Raw genomic sequence first — 25,731 nt, 5'->3', positions numbered from 1 at the left:
CATTAAAATCGAGATCAACGTTTCAGCCCCACTCTGGGCTTTCCTCAGGATCAGAAAAATACACACAATCAGCTTTCCCTTTAAATAAAAACGTCAAAAATTTGGCTCAGTATAGATCTCGACCTGAAGCATTAGTTGTTTGCGTCCTTAAAGAAGTTTGTAGGTGCTTATGAATGGTTAGCGTCCCAGAAGCTATGGTTCCTCTGTGACTGCTGGTGTGTAATCCTTCTCATGGAACAGAACCAAACTCTAAGTAACAATAGAGGGATTGAGGGGGGGGGGGAAGGTGAAAAAGGAAGTCTCCCCTCCAGATCCCTCTCCTATAGACGTTCAATATATAGAGAGCTGAGGATCGAGGCACACCATTTTCCCCAACATAACAAGAAGAGCATACAATGTATTCCCAGGTTAGACCTAGGCACAGGGGGAGGCCTGGAAACAGGGATAAAATTATGGAGTCAAAGTGTGTTAGAAAGGGGGAGAGTAGATTAAATGGCTAGGATTGTCAGTCCATGTTTGCCTACAATTCAATTTTCAATGTTGCTTAAATTAGTTTTTAAGTTTTCACATTTCTAAGGATAAAATGTCACGAGATGTGGATTAGGGGTTAAATTGAGGGACTTGTAGCCACAGGTCCCAGATTTTGTGGACATTTTTTTTTTTTTTTTTTTTTTTTTTTTTTTTTTTTTCTCATCTAATTATTTTTATTTTTAATTCTTTATTTTTGTTGTGCTCATATAACAATCAGTCTTACGCTGCCACAACAGCAGGAGCAAGAGCATAAACACATTTAGTATAACAGTGGCATTAGATAGTACAGCACATTTTAAATATATATGCAAAAGGTAACATTGGTAAGCATTATGTAAGATTATGTTAATAAACTTGCTTTAAGTAAATGTTGAGTAACAGCAGGCCTATATATGTGTTAGGCGATATAATATGCTGATAGGTGTAAGCACTGTGTTAACAAATTATGTTCTACTTAGTTAAACAGTTGCACCTTTTATAATTATGAGATATAACAGGTTAACAGTCATACCAGCTATAAAAAGAGGTACACATATTGGAGCAAAGTGTCGGTAGTAACAGTAGATTGACTGGTGTGTACTTATGTAGTGACATGTTTTGCTTTACAGTAGAAACTAGTTAATATGTGGTGCATAAACGGGCCACACTGCGTGTGCAAAGGTTAGATTACGGTGGGTAGTAGAAAACATCGCTGAAGGTCGCGTATTTTGTGGGGTATTAAGTACACATTACATTCCAAGCAGCAGTATTTTAAGAGAAACAATAAAAGAAACCATAAAAGGAAAGGTAACACGCAAATTACTTATATTCAGCCAGGTTAGAGTAATGTCCTGTCTGCCCATGGGTGTTCAGGAGAGTGGCTGGTCTTCGGTGCCTTTCGTTTCAATCAGCCAATGCCGGCTCTGTATGCTGGGCTTGTGGGCCGGGGTTCTGTTCTGCAGAGAGCCGGCAGCTCAGATATGGCGATGTGCCAGTTGCAAGTAAGGTGTTCGCTGGGGTGTTGTGCTGTGTACTTGCGCCATGCCTTCAACAGTCCAAGAGTGCAGGAGAGATTAGTCCCTGTGCGAGGTCTTGGCCGACTGAGTGGGCATTGGCTAGTCCCGGATGCAGGTCTCCTTGCTTGGTGTGGTCGCGGGCTGCTGGGTTTCCTTTGCGGTCGGTCTGCTATGTCCGTCATGCTGGGTCTGTCTCGAAAGGTTGTGCCTCTCTGGGGCCTGTGCAAGGTTTTGGTAAGTAGGCGGTGAAGCCTTTGGTGTTTGCTCGCCGGTTGCCCCCTGATGGTCCTTTTCGGTTCTTGACTGCTCTCTGTGGGGTTCCAGGTTTCTGCCTTTGGAGCCGCCCGGTTTAGATGCCTGCTCGTCTTGAGAGTGGGGTCTGGGGGGAGGATTTTTCCCGTCCCCCTGGCTTCCCCTTTTGGGCCATGTGTTGTGCCGTCAGATGGCGTTCCCTGGGCTGCTGGCCATAGGAGTGCCTCCAGCTTCCCCCAAAAAGCGCTGAATATGTAATTGAGACGGCGCTCAGTTTCTTCTTTGGCGCTGTACATGGCTGCGGTGTGTGGGCCAGACGCCATTTTGTAATCCTCATTAGTGTTTTTTCGCTTCAAAGATTGTGTCGCTTGGGTACCCCTTGTTATGGGGGTTGTAAGAGGGTGGTCCGTGATAACCCCCACCGGACCATAGGGGGGGGAACGAGGGCTTGGGGTCGAGGATCTCACCGTTGTTGGCGGCAGGAGAGCGCCCGTCTCTCTTGTGCCTGCCATGCTGGTAGGCCTCGCTGGGGTGTCGGGTGCGTAGCAATAGAAACGTCGCTTGAGGGGCATCTTCTTGTGCACCCCGTTGTCCCCTTGCATTTGGTGTTCTTTGTGTAGCTTTGGGTCGCCGTTTTAGTAACACAAATTGCTGTTTAGTCGGTTTGAAGCAGGAGCTCATGCAACCTGCGACCATTCAGCATGGCCTCCAAGCCCCGCCCCCTTTTGTGGACATTTTTTATAGAACCATGGACCAGAGCTGAATGATTAACCTTTTAAAGTGTAGGTATACATTGGTAAACTCTAAAATTTCTAAAAAGTTTTCATCTACCTGTATTTTAAAAGCCATTTATTTTTCAATGTGTGTCTAACTCCACTTTAATGCTTTAACAAGCAGATTTTGGCTGTACCTTGCAATTTCAGAATGTTACATTTGTGTATGGCATTACCATATAATGTACCATGTAGTGCCATACATAAATATAACCTTTTGAAATTGCTCATATAATGTGCATTATTGTATGGGCAGCATTATAATATTAATTACTTCTTCTAGTTATCATGTTTACATTTCTATAAGGCACCAATTTTGTTTATAGAATATTTACATTCCAGGTTCAAACCAACCTCCCTGCTCCCAGTTTTTGTTACATTCTTGCTGTGCATCACCATGAGAGAGGTGACAATATCAGGGAAGAAGACAAGATGTCAGATTTCTATCTCCCACCTGTGGTTCACAGTCTAGAAGAAATCTTGCAGGTAATGTTCTTCTTGCATCTCTTCTATCTTAAATAAATAAACTGCAAAAACACTTTTTTTTTTGTATCTTATATGGTCACCGACAATAAAAGAACTTTTCTAAAGGGGTATTCTGAGCTCAGTGCAATGGTTGTGTTACCAGTAATCTCTGAGTTGGGATCACCAGGTTCTTTGTTATGCTAATTGGGAGCAGCATGACAAACACGGACACTCAGAAACTGCTCCCTCCTTTTCTGAATTGATATTGCAAACAATAAACTTCCATGTTATCAATGCCAATTTCATCCAACTTGGACGGCACCGATAAGTTGAGAGCTTAATATGCATCAAAATAACCATTATTAACAATCCAAATGGCAATTTAGGGATTTTCCACAAATAGTGTATTTCTGAGACTCGTTAAAACATTTTTGTAACTGTAGAAATCAATGCCAGTTTGAGCAGGAAGCAAATAAACCTGAAGCAAGCTGGAAGGAATAAGAATCATTTTAAAACAAGGTGGAGTAGGAGTATGTTAAGAGCAAACTAAAAGTGCATGTAAACAAAGAAATATGAGGTAAATCAATATACCAGTATACCAGTAAGCCGAAATCATCTCACGAAAACAGCAGTCTGAGAGCAAGCTAAGTATTATATATTTGTTTGCCTTCTTTTCTGATTTGCTGGTGCTTTGTATTTCTTTTTCATCTGAAAACCTAATAATCTGTAAATATTAGTTACTTTGGGGGAGAGATAAGGGAAAAGAGAGAAGATAGAAAAAAGTTATAACCATCTGATTGACATTGGTATTTAAGAAGGAAGGTGGAAAAAAAGGACTAGAAAAAGTAAAAACGGAAAAGAGAAAAGAAAGGAAGAAAGAAAATATATTTTTAAAAAAGAGGGATAAAAATATATAAAAAAAAAAGGGAAAGGAAATAAAGAGAGAGAGAAAATAAATATATAAGGGAGAAAGAAAAAGAAAAAAAGGGGGGAAAAAGAGAGGTGGAGAAAGTGAGAGAGAAAACGAGTGAGAAGCGAAAGATTCTACTCCTTCAGTAATTACTTCAGTAACAATATATGGAATCACTATTGAATGGGTTTTTTAACGAGATCTTAACGAAAAGACACTTTACAAAAAACCTACAATCAAAAGCAAAATATTGATATTACCTTTTTAAAAAAAAAAAGGAAAGCGAAGAAGGAAAAAAGAAAAGAACGAAAAAGGAGAAGAGAGAAGAAAGAAGAGGAAGAAAGGAAAGATAAGCAATTTAAGTAACAACATTGCAAATAAAGATTTGAACAAAGAACAAAAGTATAAAGTGAATAAGTAATAATTTTTCCATACCTTCCTTTGAAAAGCACAGCAGATTAAAAAAAAAAAAAAAAAAAACAGAATTAAAACCATCACAAAAAACTAAAAAGAGACTTTCAGGCCTTTACACTCCTACCTCCTTAAAGACTCTCAAGAAACAGAAATACAAATTGAAGTTGAAAGTTCATTTTTAGCAGCGAATGCAGAATCTATTGCCGCACAACCTATTGATTATCGCTGTTTACAAGAACATCTAAAATTATTATTGGAGACACAATTACAAGGTCTCAGAAATGATATGTTATTGAATTTCAAAGAGATCAAACAGGACACAAAAACAATCACAGAAGCAATTAATACAATGGAACAACATTTTTTATTTATTGAAGATCAATACAGGTCTCTTAAAGATACAACAGATAATTTAACAACTAGGATCAACGTATTGGAACAAAAAATATCTGAACTGGAAGACAGATCGAGAAGATCAAACCTACGTTTTCGTGTAATACCGGAAGAAATTGAGGCAGAAAAAACAAAAAAAAAGTAATAATTAAGGCAGAAAAAACAAAAACAATATTCTAATTAGGATTATTTAAAAAAAAAAAAAAGGCATGTTTCAAATTTTCTTTTTCCATGCTGGTAATTGTTTCCCTTTTCTTTGTAGGTGGTTGGTCTCAATCAACGCTGTAGCTTTTGGGCGACCGTGATCTATATGAAGCCTGAGGTACACTTTTTATGTGTGTGTTAGGTTTCTGCTCTGGGGGAATTGTTCGATTAGTTCTGAGTAGAGACATACTGTACTGCAACTCTTAATCAAAACATAATTGCAACTTATTATATAATTGTTTCTTATTGTGAGGTTCCCAGCAGAATTTCTAAATCCATGACCTCGTAGAAAATGGAGATTTTTAGCTCCAGTCACTCTTGTGGACTTTGCCCTGTAATACCCATGTTTCCATAAATAATTAATATGCCGTATTAGGAATGATAAAGTCTTTTTCCCTCCACTGTTTCTATTCATTTTAATTGTATCTGAAAACAACAATTTATTACACTGTATTCTTTGTAATTGTCATACAGTTTGCATACATTTAAACTTATCTCTAGGTTTTCATAATTTCATATAACATGAACCATATGAGGTATATATTCACATATACCGATAGATGTGCATACATCTTGTGCCCTGCAATGTGTTTTGTGCCGTCAATGGCTCAGTGCTCCAGGCAGAAAACATAATGCACAAATAAAAATAAATAGAAAAGCCGATCCACAAATTTACAACAGTTCAACCAAGCAGCTGATATTTAAAGCCTCCAATTTATCTCCAAATAAAATAAATATTTTTTTAAAATACAGTATTCTCTATAGAGCAATAAATTGCAATGTGTGCAAAAAAATCAGATCAACATTTAAAAAAAACAAAAGGCATTATACAATTGCATTTTAAAGCAATGCAGCTTTGAGATGTATATGCAATATTGCTTATGGGTAAGGATCTTAGGGTGTGAAACGCCTCAAGCCCACTATACCTAAGCGGAAAAAATAATTGACTTGGGAATTTTTGGCCTAAATTTTGAAATTCACCCTGTATTCCCAGCAATTCTCACTGTATTGAATAACCCTGTATGTTTCTGTGTGCTTCCTGAGAGTGTTCAGCCAGTTGTTTTGCAAGAGACCCCAAGAGTTGTGATGGCAGTAATATATGCGCATAATAAGTCATGTGTACATTTTCCCAAACTGCACAATTATCTGTGGATTGATTATAAGTAAAATTACAAGTAAAAGCAGCAGTTGTTTGTTGTTTTGTGTTATAGGGGAGAGCTATTCATCCTGTCAGGTTTACCAGACGTTGAATATATTTTTGGGAGGTAAAATTATTGATGTTAGATCTTGCTCCTCTTGGAGTGGCTGTCCAGGGTTCCAGTGACTGACCTATATTGTGTGCCTGGTGTTTTGGGCACCATACTGTGACAGAGATGACAACTTACCTGCCACCATTGAAGAGTGATTTAGCGCTATTATAAATTCCTACCCAGTGAGTTATGTATAGGTTAAGGCATGGTTCCTAAATGTATAAATTATCATGCAAGCATTATGATTGATTGTCTAGTGGTATCATAAGCTAGACATGTCTTTAAGCATAAAGCCAATGTCATGACAATGTTCAGGTGGTCAAAATATAGTAGTGACTACAGTTCGGTTCCTCACAGCTGAGCCTTAAGTCAGAAAAGCTAATTGATTTATTTTCTTCAGTTTGTCATTTGCAAACATAATCTCTTCCTTAGTGGCACGAATACGTTACTCTACTCTACTTCCGGCTTGGTGGAGACGTTGTATCTTACTTTAAAGAGACTGCTGCTTTTGCAGTTTTGGAAACTCCAAGGTCTGCTGCCACTAGCTGTGGTTATCCTTTATCTCGTCTGTTGGTCAGTCTGCACTCAGATGTCCCTTCCTGTGGCCGTTGCTGAAGCTGTTGAGCAAGGAAGATGATCCCCACTGATTACCCCTAGTCTAGATCATACTGGGTTTTGTGAACAGCTTGTGAAACTGATAAAAGACTACTGGGTTCACTTCTGATAGATGGCAAAACCACAGAGATGGGAAGAGACCTGGTTTTGAAATGGCACAGGATATGTATTTATGCTGACAGTAGAACTCATAGTGGGGAATAATGCTTAGGAAACTTGCAGGAATGTCCCTCAGTTGTAGAGCCAAAACATTATGGGCCTTGGTTGAATTGAAATTAAAAGTCTCTTCGCACCTATGTACATATCAATGTGATGGGACTCTTGCACACAAGATAGATTATTATTATTTTATATTCTTGAAATGAATCCAGAACCATTGGCAGAGTTTGTTACAGGGTTCTTTAGCACACATGTTTATTTCTTTTTAAATCTTAAAAGTTAAAAACAATACTCTTTATTGTTATCAATCAAATGGGAAGTTGATTGCAATAAGTAGATCATCTTCCTTTGCTGGACTCATTGCCAAGTTCATACTATAGTTTTGGGGAATAGGGAAACTGGGAAATCTAGTAAATGCTCAGAAATAGGTTGGTTTTTGTCCCCTCTTTATTCGAGTAGATGCTAACCAGCAGTCAACACCCCAACATCTAAGATTTGTAACCCTTAAGCTGAAAGCTCAAGACAACATATGTCTTGGATTAACGTTTGGTGTTTTATTAGTTCAAATAAAGGGTATACTTAATATAAAGCAAAATGCCATATTAGATTAGGCTTCTAGTTGAATCCTATGCAGGAAAGAATATATTGTTTATAATAAACTGTTAAAATCTACAGTTCCAGCCTGAAGTGAATATCAGTATTCCTCTCCCATTGTGCAACATGAACTCATGGACATTTCCTTGCACTTGAAAATGTACACCACCCAGAAGAAACCATTCATCTCTGCATTAAAAAGGAGTCTCCTTCATTAATTAGTCAATTATGTTTATGCATTGTTTGCTTAACAAGCTTATTTTTTATTTTATTTTACATAAACCTGTCAATTCTATATTGGATTATGTTGGGCCCAAATCAGATTTATCTTGGGTGCCTGATTTTAATAGTCAGTTCATTTACTTGTATTCGCCTGAATCAATCTGTTGGCCACAATACAGCACACATTTTGTAATGTACTCCAAATGTAATGTCAGGCCCTGTGGAATGATACATTTTAAACTATATAGCTGGGGGACAATGAATTTGGATGGGGCCTCGTAAGTTCTGATGGCAACCCTCATTCTGTACCTTCAACCAATTATGTTGGCCCCGACTACTTGTCAGGCTGCTCAATTATAAGGAAGTGGGAGGGGAAGAAAGAAGAGTGATGGAAAAATGTATCACAAGTTTTTAGGACTTGTCAGATCTAACACTGTAATCACCAGAAAATAAAAACACAAACAAGAAGAAGCTATTGGACTCATCAGGCCTGGAGTATTCTGTCTTAAACATTTTCCAGTTCGGTATTGCTACCCCCAGTATGTACATCCTACTGCATAGTAATCTCCCACTGAAGCCATAAAAGGAGTCAGTCAACTTTTGTTTTTTACAGCCCAGATTATTAGTGCTCCTACATTCTAACAAAACTAAAACAAATGTTGTTTATTTATTTTTGAGTCAATGAAAAATGGCACGTACCCAGTTGTGTAACTTATAGCCAAAAAATAAAGTGTATAATGTGTTTACATAGGCTTGCGTGCGCGTATTGTGCTGGTACAGTTTGAACATGTCACAGTTTGCAGGTGAAATGACTTATGTATCTTGTTTCCGCATTACAAGTGATGATACATAATCACCTGACAATCTCCTGTTGGTGAATTGAGTGGGAGATATCCCCGGGGCTGGCATTTGCCAGTGGAATGTAAACTTGAGTGGGAGAGTCATTGGTTCAGTAATTATCTTGGTTCAGCTTGCCACTGAGAGCTTTATCTCTACAAGATTTATGTGTTTTGTAGTTTTTTTTTTTTTTCCTTGTTCTGTTTTCTGGTTTATGAAAAGAATGCAGTGCATTATTGATTATATATATATATATATTATTAAATGCATCAAAAGAGTTTAAAGATAACAATTTTTTCAAAATTTCAGAGTTTTCTCTCAATAGAAAAACGAGACATACAGAACTCTGAAAAGGTACACACTTCGCATGGTTATGATCACATGGTACAGAGAATGTAGGCTGAATTTGTCGTCACATTGTCCCCCAAAGCCATGTGCTGTGGAAAAGTAAAAAAATAACTTCCTCACAGCCACTAGAGGTAGTTGCTAGTGAGAACTGATTAAAACTTGCTTCTCAATCATATGTTGCTCCCAGAGAGAGGAACTGGCAGCAGCAAGAGCAGTGCAGCTCAGGTAAGTTACGTTTGCATTTACAGCCCTCACAGAAGGGGGTGGTAAATAGCTATGGGAACACTATTATAGAGTCTCTCTAAAGGGATGCTATAGTGTAAGTATTCCTTACACTATAGTTCCCTCGCGTGCCCCGAGAGGGGATTATGCTTATGCGCGGCGTTCGCCTTAGGCTGTCCCCATAGGAAAACATTGCTTCAATGCTTGCCTATGGGGATTTTACTGATGCTTGATGTCTTCATGCAGAGTGTAAGAACGTCCAGCGTCAGATGACCAAAAGTCTCTTAACCACCAGGAAGTTACTCTAGTGGCCATCTGATTGACAGCCATGAGAGGCAGTCTTTGTCCTGTAATATAATAATTGATTTACATTGCAGGGCTAAGGGGGAGAGGGACACTGCACCCAGACCATGTTAATGAGCTAAAGTGGTTTGGGTCATAGGAATTGCACTTCAACACTGCACTAGACGTTAATCATAGGCGGCCATGACCTAATCTGCTCCTACATTGCACATACAAACAGGGACACTGATATGCATAAATAGTGACACCATACACACACAGGAACACTGGCGTACACATAGTGACATTACACATGTAGACAGGAATACTGTACACCAGCATACACACATACAAGGCAGACAAACACCAACTTAAACACATTTGTGAAAATATTCCACACTGGCACTATGCACACAATATACATTGATATTATACAGAGACATGCATTCACAAAGATTGTGCACACAGAAATCCTCACATGCCCCAGTACTGCACAGCCATATTTTTTGTACTTGTTTTTAAAGCAAATTAAAACATTAGCAGTCACACACAATCCTAAATACACGTGTTTCTGAGCAATTGTCTGCTTGATGTCAAAAGTGCCTTTTACCTCAAACTGCAATAAATTATGTCAAATGGGTGAACACAGTGGCACTCCATTCCAAAATTCCGCCTGAGAGCCTGAGCCAGGGCCTTCTGACTTAAAGAGAACTGCCCGTGGAAGGGTTCTCTTATTCCCCCCGTCCCAGTGGCACACAGAGTATAATGGCAAGGATTAGATTGACAAGGAAGGGGGGGCAACGTTTTAAAGAGTTTTAAATTAAAATATGTACATTTGCTAGGATTTCTACTAGCACAATGCATAGATGGAATTTACTGATCCATAATAAAATGAGATTAATATTTGTGTACATTTTAATTTTCTTTTTAAAAATAACAAAATATAATTGGAAAACTCATTTTTGTTTTCTATAAATGTAGTTATAATTCATTGGCCTCATATTTTGCATATCTTGTGCAAAGAGTTTACACAAACTCTGATAAGATAATCTCCGCTTCTTTAATGTGCAATCACTGCAGAAACAGTTATACTTTACCATTTTTACTATATATATATATACTTTTGTTTATCCCCTCACCTATACTATGTTCGGTTTTTATGGTTGCAAACTAGATGGCATTAATCCTTTAAGGACCAAACTTGACTTGGCTGAAGTTTCATTATATATTTATATTTTTTGTCATGGTAAAATCTATGGGTACACATCTTGAAAAAATGTGCTGTACATGCCTCTCTGATTGTAGTGGCGGTATTGGAAGGCGGATATCTATGGTGTACCAGTGTTAGTTATATGTTATTGTATATGTATAAACTCAGAACCTAATATTAACCCTGTGGAGTGCCTGACACAGTGGTAGGGCCAATGAGGAAAGTTGTAGGATTATAAAAAAAAATAAGGACCCACCCAAATTCATATAATAATCTTACTGTTAGTTTAAGTTAATCATTGCCATTAAATAATAGACCAGAGATTATGCCTGTGACATATATTACCTTACCCATCTGCTATTTGGGAAGCTGCCATCATTGACTTTATTAATATTAGTGGTCTCTTGTTTTTTTTTTTTTTTTCCTGACGTGTATCTCAGACTTAACTCCCTCTGTATAGTGAAATACATAAACATGAATGATGGGGAGGCAACATAGAAACTCTTCCAAGAGCTAGAGTAGGCACGGGCAGCCTTATCGCTATTTTGTATAGTAAATCAATGACAGGCCAAGCAGTCTAAAACACCTATCTAAGATCAATTTAGTGAGCACATGTCAAAGGCAAAAGCATATTCGCTAGGTGGACATACTAAAAAACACATTCTATTGAATTCACATAACTGCTACCATTTCAGTAAATACATTTTAATTTTTCTTGTGTGTAATAGCAAATACATGGTGACTTTCCCTTCCAAAAAGACATTTGGATGTTTGTAACAGACGTCACTCTGCAGGGGACAATAGGGAATGCCGTGATGCCAAGAGTCCTGGCTGTCTGTGTCTCACCTTCTTGTGTCGTGGAACGCAGCATCATGCACACCCTGTGTGACCAGCTACCCTGTGCCATCTGGTTTAAAGATGCAGTAAAAGAAAATGGTATGTTGTTCATCTACACCAGCTCCACCTTTAAATCTGTATATGCCTACCTGTTTGGAGACTTTAGTATCTACGTGTGTCTTTAAAGCTGTCCCCATAGAAACACGTAAACAATTGAAAATCTTAGCATCTTTGGAGTTTGTGGATTGACCAGTACGTTATGATTAGCCATAAACACACATTAAAAATGTAAGCCATATTAAGTTGGATATTTTTTTCCAGCTGGGCTAATTTTGCAAAAAATATTGCCACTTGCTTGTTTCCTCCCTATTTATTGAATAAACTCGAGTCAGTGTAATATTTGCCACATGCTTGTGTTCTAGTCTCTGTCTCCTGATCTAGCTTTTATTTCTGTATTTTAACTCCACAATAACATATGGGCACATACCAGACAGAACATATGTATTGATAGGGGAAGGGATGCACTCAATGGAATCTATTTAACCATTTCAGTGCCCAAGGACTTAGTCATTCAACTGGTGCTGAAGTGGTACAAGCTGATGAATTTAAAAGGGTTAAACTATATGTGAGTTTTCAGTCAGAATTGTATGAGAAATAATGTTATCCCTTCTTTTGTGCATTTTATTTTTATATTAGCTATTGGGCATTTGTGCTGTTTATGTGCATATTGAAAACCTGTTTTGTCCCAGCTTACATAGGCCAAATGTAGCCAATTTATGGATGATTGTAATTTGGATATGCTTTTATTGGCAGGCAGGATAATATGCGTTGAAAGAACTGTTCTCTCATTACTAAAGCCCCTTTTATCCTGTGCTGCTGGCGCTAATGAGCTGACCGGCCCTGTCATACTAGATGAACTGGATTCCAGGATGGAGGCTAACTCACTGTGCTTTGTGAAAGGTTAGTACAAAACAAATGGCAGACAAGTCACGAGACACGTCACAGTAAATGCTCACTAAGCATGGCTTGTGTTACTCCAAGGCTACAACTCCAGGCAGATTTTAAAGTAAATGTTACCCTATTTGATATAATCTCAGTTTCTACTGACAGAAATAGGCAGGATTACTAAAGCTGGTGCAAATGTGTTAATTCAAATCTGTAAATTAACACCTTGTGGAGTACCACACATTCCCTGGTTCTGCCTAGTATAGAGTATTGTTCTGAGATTCCTCTTCATCGGAATGTGTCTGGAACACAATAGCTGCAAAATATTCCCAGATGAATCCTGAAGCTCTCCTTAGACTTGGCATTGAACTCAGCAGTATTCAAGCTTTCCAAGTTCAAGTCCAAAACCAGCCAAAAAAAAAAAAAAAATGTTTTTCACCAGTCCGTTACCAGAAGATGAATTTGATGCAATTTGAGGGAATATGCATTTCCCAAAAGGAAATGCCATGTTTTTCTTTTATGTTTACATGAGCTGTCCAACCATCTCTCCCCTAATAACTTTATCTAATTTTTAAAGAACCTTTGTGAGACTCTATTGTGTAATAGTTATTATGCAGGGTGATATTTTCCATATTATTTGTATACACCAGAACTTACAGTGAGGGGAAAAAGTAGTTGATCCCCTGCTGATTTTGAACGTTTGCCCACTGACAAAAAAATGATCTATAATTTTAATGGTGGGTGTATTTTAACAGTGAGAGACATAATAACAAACAAAAAGAAATCCAGAAAAACGCATGTCAAAAAAGTACTTGTGGCAAAACCCTTGTTGGCAATCACAGATGTCAGACGTTTCTTGTAGTTGGCCACCAGGTTTGCACACATCTCAGGAGGGATTTTGTCCCACTCCTCATTGCTGATCCTCTCCAAGTCATTAAAGTTTCGAGGCTGACGTTTGGCAACTCGAACAGATTTTCTATGGAATTCAGGATTGGAGACTGGCCAGGCTACTCCAGGACCTTAATGTGCTTTTTCTTGAGCCACTCCTTTGTTGCATTGGCTGTGTGTTTTGGGTCATTGTCATGCTGGAATACCCATACATGCAGAGGCGTAACTAGAAACCACAGAGCCCCAGTGTGAAAATTGCCCTAGGGCCCCCCTCCAGTACGTAACCTCGTCCCCCTCGCCACCTCTGTTCCCCTTCCCTCACACATGCAAACAGATAAACATGTAGACACACATAGAGGTACACACACATACATACATACATACATAGACACACAGACAGACACACAGAGATACAGATACGTATACATACACACAGACACACACACACACAGGCAGACATACACACACAGACGTACAAACACATACATACAGACATACACAGACAGACATACACACACTCACATACATACAGACAGACATAAACACACACAGACACAAACAGACATACACACAGCAAGATATACAGACAGACACATACAGACACACATACCTTTCCCTGGGGTCCAGTGGTGGCTCAGGCTGATGGGAGTCAGAGCTCCCAGTCTGACTCCCTCCGCTTCCTCCTGCGCGGCTCCCAGTGGTTGCTGGGAGGAAGTGACCGGGCAGTCACTTCCTCCCAGCCTCTGACATCATCAGAGGAGGCCCGGTCGCACTGTTAAAGTGCTGACCGGGCCCCCTGGAATTACATAGCTGCAAAGCCAATAAATCTTTTCCTAAGTTGTTTTCAAAGCTGTTGTATACAGCAAACACAGACTCAAATTAATCCATGTTTAACCCCTTAAGGACTGACCAAATGTACACGTTGTGATCAAAACAAAATGTAAACAAAAACTTGAATTTGCGCTATATGTCTGTTCAGGCGTAATTCACCTCTTTCAAGGGAAAAAATAAGAATTAAAAATAAATAAATTTAGTTCTACGTGACATTCTGACTGTGAGTGTCATAATACTGTTTGCTTTTACTGCAATAAAATACACGTATTTGTATTAAGCGATGTCTCATGTGGAAAACAGTACCCCCTATGTACAGGTTTTATGGTGTTTTGGGAAGTTACAGGGTCAAATATAGCATGTTACATTTTTCAGTTTTTTCACATTGAAATTAGTCGTTGTAATACATTTTACTGTTTTGAAACACTAATATTTGTGTTCAGTGAAGTCTTCCGAGTAAAACAGTACCCCCCATGTACAGGTTTTATGGTGTCTTGGAAAGTTACAGGGTTAAATATAGTGCTAACAAATAAAAGGGACTCATTTACTTACCTCTCCTGCAGCTCCTGTCAGCTCCCTTCTCCTCTGCGCCGGTCCAGTCAGCACCTCTGTCAGCTCCCAGTGTAAGTCTCGCGAGAGCCGCGGGGTCATAGTGCGGCTCTCGCGAGACTTACACTGTGAGCTGGCAGAGGGAGCTGACCGGACCGGCGCGGAGGAGAAGGGAGCTGCAGGAGAGGTAAGTGCTTCCTGCCAGCCCCCTCCACTGAACCGTCAATGCCACTGGACCACCAGGGAGTGAGAGCCCCCCTCCCTACCATGTATCAAGCAGGGAGGGGGGACAAAAGAAAATTAAATAATAATAAAGAAGTAATAAAATAATAAAAAATAATAATTAAATAAAATAAAAAATAATAACAAAAAAATTATTAAAATAATTAAATAATAATAAAATTGCCCACCCCCCACCAAGGCTCTGCAACATACACACACACACTGCACTCATACACACACACACACACACACACTGCATTCATACACACACTGCACTCATACACACACACGCTGCACTCATACACACATGCTGCACTCATACACACATGCTGCACTCATACACACATGCTGCACTCATACACACATGCTGCACTCATACACACACGCTGCACTCATACACACACACTGCACTCATACACACACACTGCACTCATACACACACTGCACTCATATACACAAACGCTGCACTCATACACACACGCTGCACTCATACACACACGCTGCACTCATACACACACTGCATTCATACACACACACTGCATTCATTATATACACACACTGTAAATAAATATTCAATTAATATAATTTTTTTAGGATCTAATTTTATTTAGAAATTTACCAGTAGCTGCTGCATTTCCCACCCTAGTCTTATACTCGAGTCAATAAGTTTTCCCAGTTTTTTGGGGTAAAATTAGGGACCTTGGCTTATATTCAGGTCGGCTTATACTCGAGTATATACGGTATATATTTAATCAATATCATTGTATGTGTATTTTGATATTACTATATATAATTATATATTATTATTATTAAAATACACTTAGACAGTGTATGTGTATGTATGTATATATGTGTGTGTGTGTGTGTATGTATATATATATATATATATATATATATATATATATATATACTTAGATCATATATAATAAATATATATTTGTTCTAAGTATATATTATTTATTTTTACACTGTTTTAACTTTATTACATTTTATTTTCAGGCAGCAGGGGGAGTACCTGTCATTACAGGCACTCCCCCTGCTTGCACTGCCTTGGACGGCTATGCTGTCCATGTGATCGTGAGGTCCCCGCAAGAACCTCGCGATCACATGGCCCAGGAGGGGGGCAAAGAGGACGGAGGGGGACTCCCTGGGCTCGCCGGCAACCGGGTAAGTAGAAAGGGCGGTTTGGACGTTCTATGCTGCCCTCCGGCGTTTAGAGCCGGTTCCCTAAGGACGGCATAGAATGCCCGCCGTCCTTAAGGGGTTAAAATGGAATGAGCAAAAGTGTGATTCTTTGTTAAACTAATTTGCATATGCCCACCCAGAATCCTTTGCGGTAGTAACATCACTGCAAATTTGTTATTTCTGTGGGAAAAGCAAGTCTTATGGCTTGACTGATGTGCACATTTTTGTTTAACATTTTTGTTTAACATGATATTAACTATCCACAGACTTCAGTTGGAAGGGGTTTTCAATCACAATTTTTCCCCACCATTATATATATATATATATATTTCACTGCCATGGCAAAAAAGAAGCACCAAAAAGGAAATCGTAGAAAGTATCACTAGCAGAAAAAATAAGCCTTACCTGTATTGTTCTTAAAATATCAGCTCATATGAGTCACATAATTTGGTTTTGCTTCCGTAATAAATCTGTCAGTCCAGCTGACATCCTGTACACAGTGTAACGGTTGTTTTCTCATACCTTGAACGTTATTTTAAACATTGACCCACTATAGGGGCATTATCTTTAACTAACCGTTTTAAACAAATATAAAAATATACTTAAAACAAATATCTGCCTGTTTTGAGTTCTCTGGAAATGTTCCTGTTATTCCAGTCTGCAAGCCTCAGCAATACTAGTCAGTCAAGTGAATACTGAAAGAGCAGCTTGCCTGTTTTGTGGGAATGGTACGATTAAGGAGGGGTGTAGTCTCTGTCAAGCTTAGTATATAAAGTGAAACTGTCACGTCAGAATTTTGCAATTGTGTGTTTTTTTTTTTAATATATATATATATATATCTGTATATATTTTTTTACATATATATTTTTTTCAATCTGAACTGTTTTAATCTATTTATTTATATTGTACACCCAGCATACCATTTAATGCAATTTAACCTGCTCTGTGCCATGTCTGTGGGTACATGTATGCCACTAAGGATGGTAAGCCCAAGTGTGAAATGATTGGATACCATTTGGACACCCCATGCTTGTGGTTTTTAAGGAACTCAACAGTGTTTACTGGGGTGAGGGAATGAACAACTGTAGAGAATTGACAGTTCATCTGAAAAGTTTAACAACGTGCTGTTACTTCCAGAGACCTGACAGGTACTCGATTATTTCTTTCTAGTAAACACTATTGTATCCAGCATGTACTGGCTGAATGAACCAGCTGAGGTAATTAGAAATGTTACTCAGCTCCACTGCACGTCCATGTTTTGGCACCTTTGCCACTATAAAATACCTTGAATGTGTCCATGCTCTCTCTGGCATCTAATGGAGAAATGTCATACACACGTGCCACTTGCATGTTCTCCAACAGTGCGATCTGTGCCATGCGCAAAGCACTTCAATTGCAAGCATTAACTAATTTACATACTGTGCTGGGCACTATGCAAAAACATGTAAGTGAAAATAAATTAGTAGGAATAATTGAGGACGTGACAGTTCCTCTTTAAGGCAATGTGTATCCTCAGCATCAGTATGCCTGGAGCTTGCCTTAATTATCACCTACAAAATATATCTGCTTTTAACTGTTCTATACTGATATATGTAACAATGTGTCTAATCAAAAGATTCTCTGATTACATTGTAGAACAGTATTTAAAGGGAAACTATAGAGCCAGGAAGACAAAGTTGTTTTCCTGGCACTATAGCTCCCTATAGTGCCCCCTCTGTCAAGGCCCCTCTCTCCCCCCTTCCCTCCTGTGGTGCAGAAGGGGATAAAATCTTACCTGATTCAGGCTCCGTCTCCGCTTCTCCCCCGTGAGCCAGCGAGGTAGACCTAATGCATAGGTGTGACAATGGCTGAGCTTGTATTCGTTTTCCCCCATAGGAAAGCATGTATAATGATGCTAGATGTCCTCATGCATAGCATAAGGACGTCCAGGGCCAGAAGACCCTATAGTGTTAGTCACCACTACCCCCTCCCCCTCTGCACCCGATCCCCTCTTGCTTCCCTAATTATAGTAAAATCTTACTTGTATTCAAGTCTGCAGCTGCTACCTCTGCCCCTGTTTGCCTCTGAAACTGCCTGTGTCTCGTGACATCATCAGAAGTGGTGATCTTAGCCATTCACAATGCTGCCCCATAGAATTGGCTAAGACTGTCAAGAAGGCAGATCAGGAGCAGAGCCAGCACAAGTCAAACACAGCCCTGGCCAATCAGCATCTCCTCAGAGAGATGAATTGAACCAATGCATCTCTATGAGGAAAGTTCAGTGTCTGCGTGCAGAGGGAGGAGACACTGAAAGGCAGCCATCTAAGGAGTGGCCAGTGAAGTTATCACTAGGCTGTAATGTAAACACTGCATTTTCTCTGAAAAGACCATGTTTACAGCAAAAAGCCTGAAGGAAATGATTCTACTCACCAGAACAAGCTATAGTTGTTCTTGTGACTATAGGTCCCTTTAATGACCCAAACGCCCCTCTAGTGGCAGTCTGGTAGACAGCAACTAGAGGTGGAGTTAACTCAAAGGTAATTATTGCAGTTTAAAAAAAAAAAAAAAAAAATTACCTTTGCAGGGCTAAGGGACCTAGGACACTGCACCCAGACCACTTCAATGAGCTGAAGTGTTCTAGGTTCCTGTAATGTCCCTTTAATGTTACTAATTAAGGTACTAAATTTGAGTCTTGTAAAACTGGACAGACATGTAATCACATGTAGAAAGGCCACTGGGTGAGCTTATTTGTGCATGCAATTGGGCAATTCAATTTTTTCTATACAAGAGCCTTACAGAACATTTGGAATAAGAATAACCTGTATAGTATAGCAATAATAGCAAACTGTATTTTAGACACTTTTGTTGTACCAGTTTAACTTGTTAAACTTTTAAACACCAGTTGAAAATCTGGGACAGAAGAAGAGAAATACAAGCCTATCCTGGTATATATATTTAATATGTCACAATCAAAATGATAAGTTTTAGATGTTTATAAAATTACAGTCAGCTTTTGTAACACCGCTACTAATAGAGTGAAAGGGGGATAAGAGGTGTTTAGTGTTATGGTTAGTCAATGTCAGGGGGTATGTAATTACCTTCACGATGCTGTAACTCCCATGCTTCACAGTCACCAAACACTTATCGCAACCAGTGTACTTGGCTTCATAAATACTGTCAATCATTATTAGTGGCTCTTAGATGTCTCTGCAGTCTTTATTTTTTTGATTATGACTTTTTAATAACTTTTTAAAGGTCACATTTTTTTAAGTAAATCCAATCAAGATGTTAACTCACTTCTAAAACCACAAAGCTACTTTAAAACCCAGCAAACTGTTTGTCAATAACATTGTCTAAAATAAAAAAATAGCTTTGTTCCAAATATCCTACTGTGCTGTGTACAAAGCTTTTAGTAGGTTATGATAATACATCTTATGCCAAATACTCCTTTAAAAGAGGGTGTTTCACTGCAATCCTCACTCCTTGCTGTTGAACTACAGCTCTGCTAATACTTTGTAAGCCATTTACTGGCAGAGAATTGTGAAAGTTAAAGTCCACCAAAATCTGCACACTCAATGAGACTGCACACTGCTGCTTAAACACGAGCTCAGAATAATATTGCATCTCTTGCTTTTCAAAATGTTGATGGAATACAATGTGCATATTCTCATCCTCTAGCTGTGCTTGGCACACAGTAGGGTTAAGGATTATGAGAAAGCAAACACAACATGGTGTTATTCAGTATAGTATAGTTATTTGCTCATGTTTTACAAAATCACTGTAGAGTATCCTACGCGGAATGTAAAAAGAAAATAACTTGAGTGAAGTCCTTTTGAGTACCGGTAGACTGTAAGTTCATTTAGCTCAACTTTCATCATCTTTTTTTTTTTTTTTTTCTCCATTTACCAATATCTTTTTTCTTAATTTATCGAAAATGTTATTACTGTAGAATGTGATGAGGTTTACCAATAAAAATCACAACATATGTATATAATGTTATTTAGACCCTAATGATGTGATTATGGTTTTGTTTTCATAGGTGTCATTGTTGGAGTTAATGAAAGAGCATCTTTTTCATGGCCAGTTTGTAACAAGTGTGGGAGCAACAGATTGCAGCGTTCTGCGGAGAGTTGGTAAGGTTTGGTGGGGAATATTTATATGTACCACTAATGGTGAGGCTCGTGCGATGACCTGCTCTCATCACAATCTAAGATCTATCCAACCGTAGAACTGTACATCCCGTAATGACAATTTCATTCACTGGAAGAATATATGCAGAGATGAGTTAACATACTGCATAGCAAACGTGCTTTTATTAGTCCCTATATTGCTACGGTCTAAAAACTGTGGCCTTTGTTGTTTTGTATATAACCTTACTGACTGATAAGAGAGGGAATGTTTTCTATTTTCAGACTTTAAAACTGAAATCTCATTATTGTGCCTTAATCCTTTGTTCCCTCTAGTATATATCAATTAAGATTTTAAGATTGTTTGAGGATGGCTTTCCTCCTCTTTTCTGTTCACTTTCATTTGTATATCATAATTTAATTTTATTATATATTCACATTGTGCAGTGCTGTGGAATAGATTGGCATAATAATCCATTAAAACAGCAATGTGAAAATACTAAGGCTGCTAGACTGAAATTTGAAAAAGAATCCTCATCCAATGTGACTTTATTGTTGCACAGTTTGCAGGATCCAACCCCTACCCATCCTCCAGGCATCCACTTTCTTATTTACTGTCCTTTCTCTGATGAGATATGTGATAATGTGTTGACTTTCACTCTAAGGTTAGTTTGGATTATGAAGCCTCTAGCAAAAAAAATAAAAAGAAAAGAAACCTTGCAATTATTTTGATCCTTCTTTTGAAATTGGGTTTTTGTTGCTGCAGGACTGGATTTGTGATGGTAAATCTACTTAAATGACCTCTGCATCCAACCATAACCATGATTACTGCTGGAGGCATAACTAGGTGTGCAAAGGTGGTTAACTTAATTAGTTAGGCCTGTTATGTCTTCATTTTAAGAAGGATTAATGTATAAAAGCAGGTTGCCATATATAGAGAGAGTTCTATGCAATCTGCTCTTTTTAAAGGACCACTATAGTGCCAGGAAAACATACTCGTTTTCCTGGCACTATAGTGCCCTGGGAGTGCCCCCACCCTCAGGGTCCCCCTCCCGCCCGGCTCTGGAAAGGGGAAAAGGGGTAAAACGTACCTTTTTCCAGCGCTGGGCGGGGAGCTCTCTGCCTCCGATCCTCCTCCGTTCCGCCCCGTCGGCTGAATGCGCACGCGCGCAAGAGCTGCGCGCGTATTCAGCCGGTCGCATAGGAAAGCATTTACAATGCTTTCCTATGGACGCTTGCATGCTCTCACTGTGATTTTCACAGTGAGAATCACGCAAGCGCCTCTAGCGGCTGTCAATGAGACAGCCACTAGAGGATTTGGGGGAAGGCTTAACCCATTTATAAACATAGCAGTTTCTCTGAAACTGCTATGTTTATAAAAAAAAAATGGGTTAAACCTAGCTGGCCCTGGCACCCAGACCACTTCATTAAGCTGAAGTGGTCTGGGTGCCTAGAGTGGTCCTTTAAGAGGAACTATGTTATTAATAATGTGACTTCCATGTTCTACCTATATTGCAGACTTTGGTTTTACTCTGGTTTGTATTTAATTGTGTAAATAAGCTTACTATACTGAAATACATTTAGTTTAAGTGGTTTCTAATCATATTCTCTAATTAGTCTTATAAGTACATTCCATTGCTATCTAATGACTTTGCCCAGATTCTTTATCAAAAGGCTTTCTTGAAACTAAACTGGGAAGTATGGAGAACTGCTTGTGGAAATGCAAAAATTATGACAATTAAGCAAATTGTAAAAGTTCTTTTAGACTCTTCTCTGTTAAACTAAAATGTTTATATAAACTAAATTCTCATGTCTTGGTTGAATAAATAAGCCTCTATTGTTCAACTACTATCTCACATCACAATCATTTAAATCACACAAAAAACTACACATTAAAACTGTAATAAGCTATGTATGTCTCCTACAAGAATAATGAAACATGGATGTAACGTTGTCACTCCAAATGCTTTTCTATGATATAACTGAATTATTAAAGCAATCATAGGATCATAAGCCTATTTTCAGTCTGGTCAAGTAATAAAGCCTGTGAGATACTTTATAAATACAGATTGCCTATTCTTATTTAGTGACAGTTCAGTTACGTGGAATCCAGTTAGTTGTTAAAGCTGTTGATTTGAATTAGCTCAAATGTAAACATGAACTTTTTTTTTTTCTGTGTGTGTGTCATTTATTGATAAAACAACTGACTATATATCTTAAAAGAGTCTGGAACACTGGAGGACTTGTTGCAGAGATGCAAGACATAGATACATAGGCAGTGTCTACAGATAATGGGCTAAAGGGATTACATTTCCAATAAACGTCTTTCCACCTCTTTTATTACCAACTCCACAGACCTCTCAGCTTTTGAAATGCATTTAACATTGAACTATGCAGTTTGTAATGCAACTTTATAGGAAATGGTGATTCAGTATACTGGGTGGGTATAGAGCAAGAGGTATGCAAGGGTCTTGGTATATAGACTAAACATATGATTATTTGTTAAATCTATACCAAGAAGTAAACATAAACATGTCCTGTAAGTATGATCATGTCTATATCACCACCCATCATCGGCATAACTTTCAGCAAACTTTCAGTTTTTGTTTGCTTGATACATTGTATCAGGCCGCACACGTGTCTGACAAAATATGATATATTGCACAGTAACACTATACCAAAAACAAGTAGGTGTTCTGTACAGTTAGATCATTAATGTAAATTGACGTAAATTCAGTTTCAAAGAAGAAATTGCACTTTTCATACAACAGTTGTATTCTTAAATGAAAATGGACATTATCCCCCTTTATTTCAGATAAGCAAAATCTCAGTTTTGACCTGCCATGAAAATGTCTACTTCTTAATATTTATCATTATAGTTATCATATATGATTTGATCAGTTATGTCACGTGTCTACTCAGCTTGTCAGCCAGAGTTTCTGATCCTGGTGCCACCAGTAATGTTGGGCTCCCTCTGATAAAACATCAAAGAGTGATGACATGTTTAACATGCTGTGCTGGGAGCATGCTTTGATCTGCCACAACAGGAGTCCACGTAGCGTTAGTGGCATTAGATCAGTGAAATGCTGCACAATCCCAGATGTTATTTGTGGGATGGAGGGGGAAATCACAGGAAAATTTCAAGTATTGCTAATACTTTTCAATGCAAAGGTGGAATTTTAGATGAAAAACTGTATTTGATGTATTTCACTGTAATATAATTGTTTATATCCTTGGGAAGTTGTAACTCATGGGTACATTGTGGCAGAATCACTCATTTTTTTTTTTTTTTTATTTTTATTTTTAAGTTTTGTCCCCTCAGGATTATTTTTCTGTAACCAGTGTTCACAAGTTATATCCTGTCCCATCGTCAAGATACAGCTAGAAATATTTCTACACTCAGAACGAATACCGGATTGTAAAGTTAAATTAAAGGTGTGTATTAAGTTAACCTTTTCCACATCGGTCTCCACAGAAATGGGATAGACGAAATAATATATTCAAGAACACCTTATTCTGTTTACTATGGAATGTGAGTAGTATGTTAGAGTATGTGTCATAGAAAATATAACATGGAACAATGAGGGTTTCGTGATGTATGGCTTACAACTTTCTAATTGACAGAGCATCATTAAACATTTCATTCACAAACATCTAGGATGCCTAAGTTACCCTCTACTGGTATATAAAGTAATGGGGCACTTATGCACAGGGTAAAATAACTTCTGTGTGATTGCTGTAGTCGAAACATGCCCTGTAATTAGTTTGTTGTAGAGAAAGGTAATTCAGTACGTGTGTAAACACAAATTATATAAATTAATTTGAAGGGGCAAGGTAAGAACCATAACAACTAAAGAATATTGTAGTGGTTATGGTGTAATGAGGCTGCGGGCTTCACACCTCTAGTTTGATCAAGTGGCTTTTTTAAAGTTACTCTATAGTCACCCAGACCACTTAATCTCATTGAAGGGGTCTGGGTGATGTGTCCCTGTCCCCTTTAACCTGTAATGTAAAACATTGCCGTTTTAGAGAAACAGCAATGTTTTCATTGCAGGGTTTAGCCTGCCTCTAGTGGTGCTTCCTGTTGTTTCACTGGGTTTGATTCTGTTACCATTGCATGACATCCAGCATCTTGCAAAACTGCTTTCCTATGGGGAAGGCCTACTGTGCATCAATGGCACTTGCCGTACATGCGCATTAGGTTCTCCCTAAGCACTGATGTTGGCGGAGACAGAGCCAGCACTGAGAAACCAGAGTTCTGGAATAAGGTGAGTTAATTCAATCCTTTGAGTGTGTGTGGAGGGGGAGTTTTGTATTCATAAAACTAAAGTGTTCCTTTAAGAAAGGCGGCAATAAGCAAATGTAAGAAAAAGGTGACTTGTGCTTAGGGTATACCCTCCAAGCCATGCCTCATCACATTCTGTAAGATGGACAATCTGTCATAGTGTGTGTTAAGTTTTTTTAGTGTACCTCAATCCATGTGGCACAGGAACAACACTATGGAAGGCTGTCAAATAATAGAAACCCAGGGCTAGACAGCATGCAGGTTTGCCATGCCACAAAAATAAGAGATGGTGAGAGACAAATTGGGTATTTGAGAAACACAGAAAATAAAGGGAATTGGGGGCACACCTGGAACATGCATTTCTAAGCAGAGGTGCTGCTGTGAAGAACAAAATGCATTCAAAATACAGATTAAGGAACAGCACACACAAATATGTACAGTTTTAAATTTTACTATAACAAGTAGCTCTATATTGTTAAGTATCAGCACAACACGGTTTTCTGGTTTTAAATTTTAAAAGGCTACTTAAAATCCCCTATCTTAGCAACACTATATGACTATATTGTGTTAAGCCCACCGCTACCTCACAGTACCCAAATCGGTAGGTTTTACACTAATTTAGGTCCCAATATCATTAGATCCTACACCAACTGCAATACCTACTGCTTAATTTGCTTCCAGAGACTCTCATCTGTTTATCCTTTACTGTTGGCACCCCACCCATTCACTATAGGTGCCCCTTTGGAGGTGACCAGGGGGAAGCATAAATTGAGGATAGATGGTATGGTAAAACTAGAATTACCTATACAGTATACCATAATACATATAATAAGACAAATAAAACTGCCATCCAATAGAATTAATAGAATCAAAACCGTTCATAACCGAAAGAAGTGAGGTTATGTAGAAATGTAGTGAAATTGCTTTTCCTATGTCTGTTTTGGCACATTTGTATTTGCTTTTCTATCATATGTGTGTGGCAAATTATTCTATCTTCATCTGTACTATTAGTTATTTTTTCATTCTTGCAAAGTTTTAGATGTTGATTTGGGTTCAGAATGCTGGTGCTGTGCTGTCATTTTATGAAGAAAAACAAATGCACAATATTTCTTACAAAACGTATCGCTACTCTTGCAGTGGCTGAGGATTTTGTGACCAGGACAAATATATAAAGAGCAAAATTTTCATTTTAAACATAAGAAATAAAT

The 25,731-nt window shown here is 38.4% G+C and overlaps 1 protein-coding gene across 4 annotated transcripts in view; it reads left to right on the top strand.

The window, feature by feature from the left end:
* SPIDR (scaffold protein involved in DNA repair) overlaps positions 1-25,731 on the top strand; it is a 536,808-nt gene that overhangs the window by 506,015 nt on the left and 5,062 nt on the right. For 3 of the 4 annotated variants that reach the window (XR_010090743.1, XM_063451403.1, XM_063451402.1), the window contains exons 13-18: positions 2,894-3,037; positions 4,996-5,055; positions 11,405-11,612; positions 12,327-12,473; positions 20,151-20,244; positions 23,547-23,673. Coding sequence is in view for 2 of the 4 variants with exons in the window: in XM_063451403.1 (XP_063307473.1) it covers positions 2,894-3,037; positions 4,996-5,055; positions 11,405-11,612; positions 12,327-12,473; positions 20,151-20,244; positions 23,547-23,673 (780 nt within the window). In the remaining 2 variants the exon portion in view is untranslated. The remainder of the gene's footprint in view (positions 1-2,893; positions 3,038-4,995; positions 5,056-11,404; positions 11,613-12,326; positions 12,474-20,150; positions 20,245-23,546; positions 23,674-25,731) is intronic. The other variant, XR_010090744.1, reaches the window with a different exon arrangement.

The sequence above is a fragment of the Pelobates fuscus genome, chromosome 4, assembly GCF_036172605.1.
Source record: "Pelobates fuscus isolate aPelFus1 chromosome 4, aPelFus1.pri, whole genome shotgun sequence".
In the NCBI taxonomy this organism is placed as follows: domain Eukaryota; kingdom Metazoa; phylum Chordata; class Amphibia; order Anura; family Pelobatidae; genus Pelobates; species Pelobates fuscus.
The sequence above is the reverse complement of the archived record's forward strand: the minus strand, read 5'-3'. Positions and strand labels throughout refer to the sequence as shown.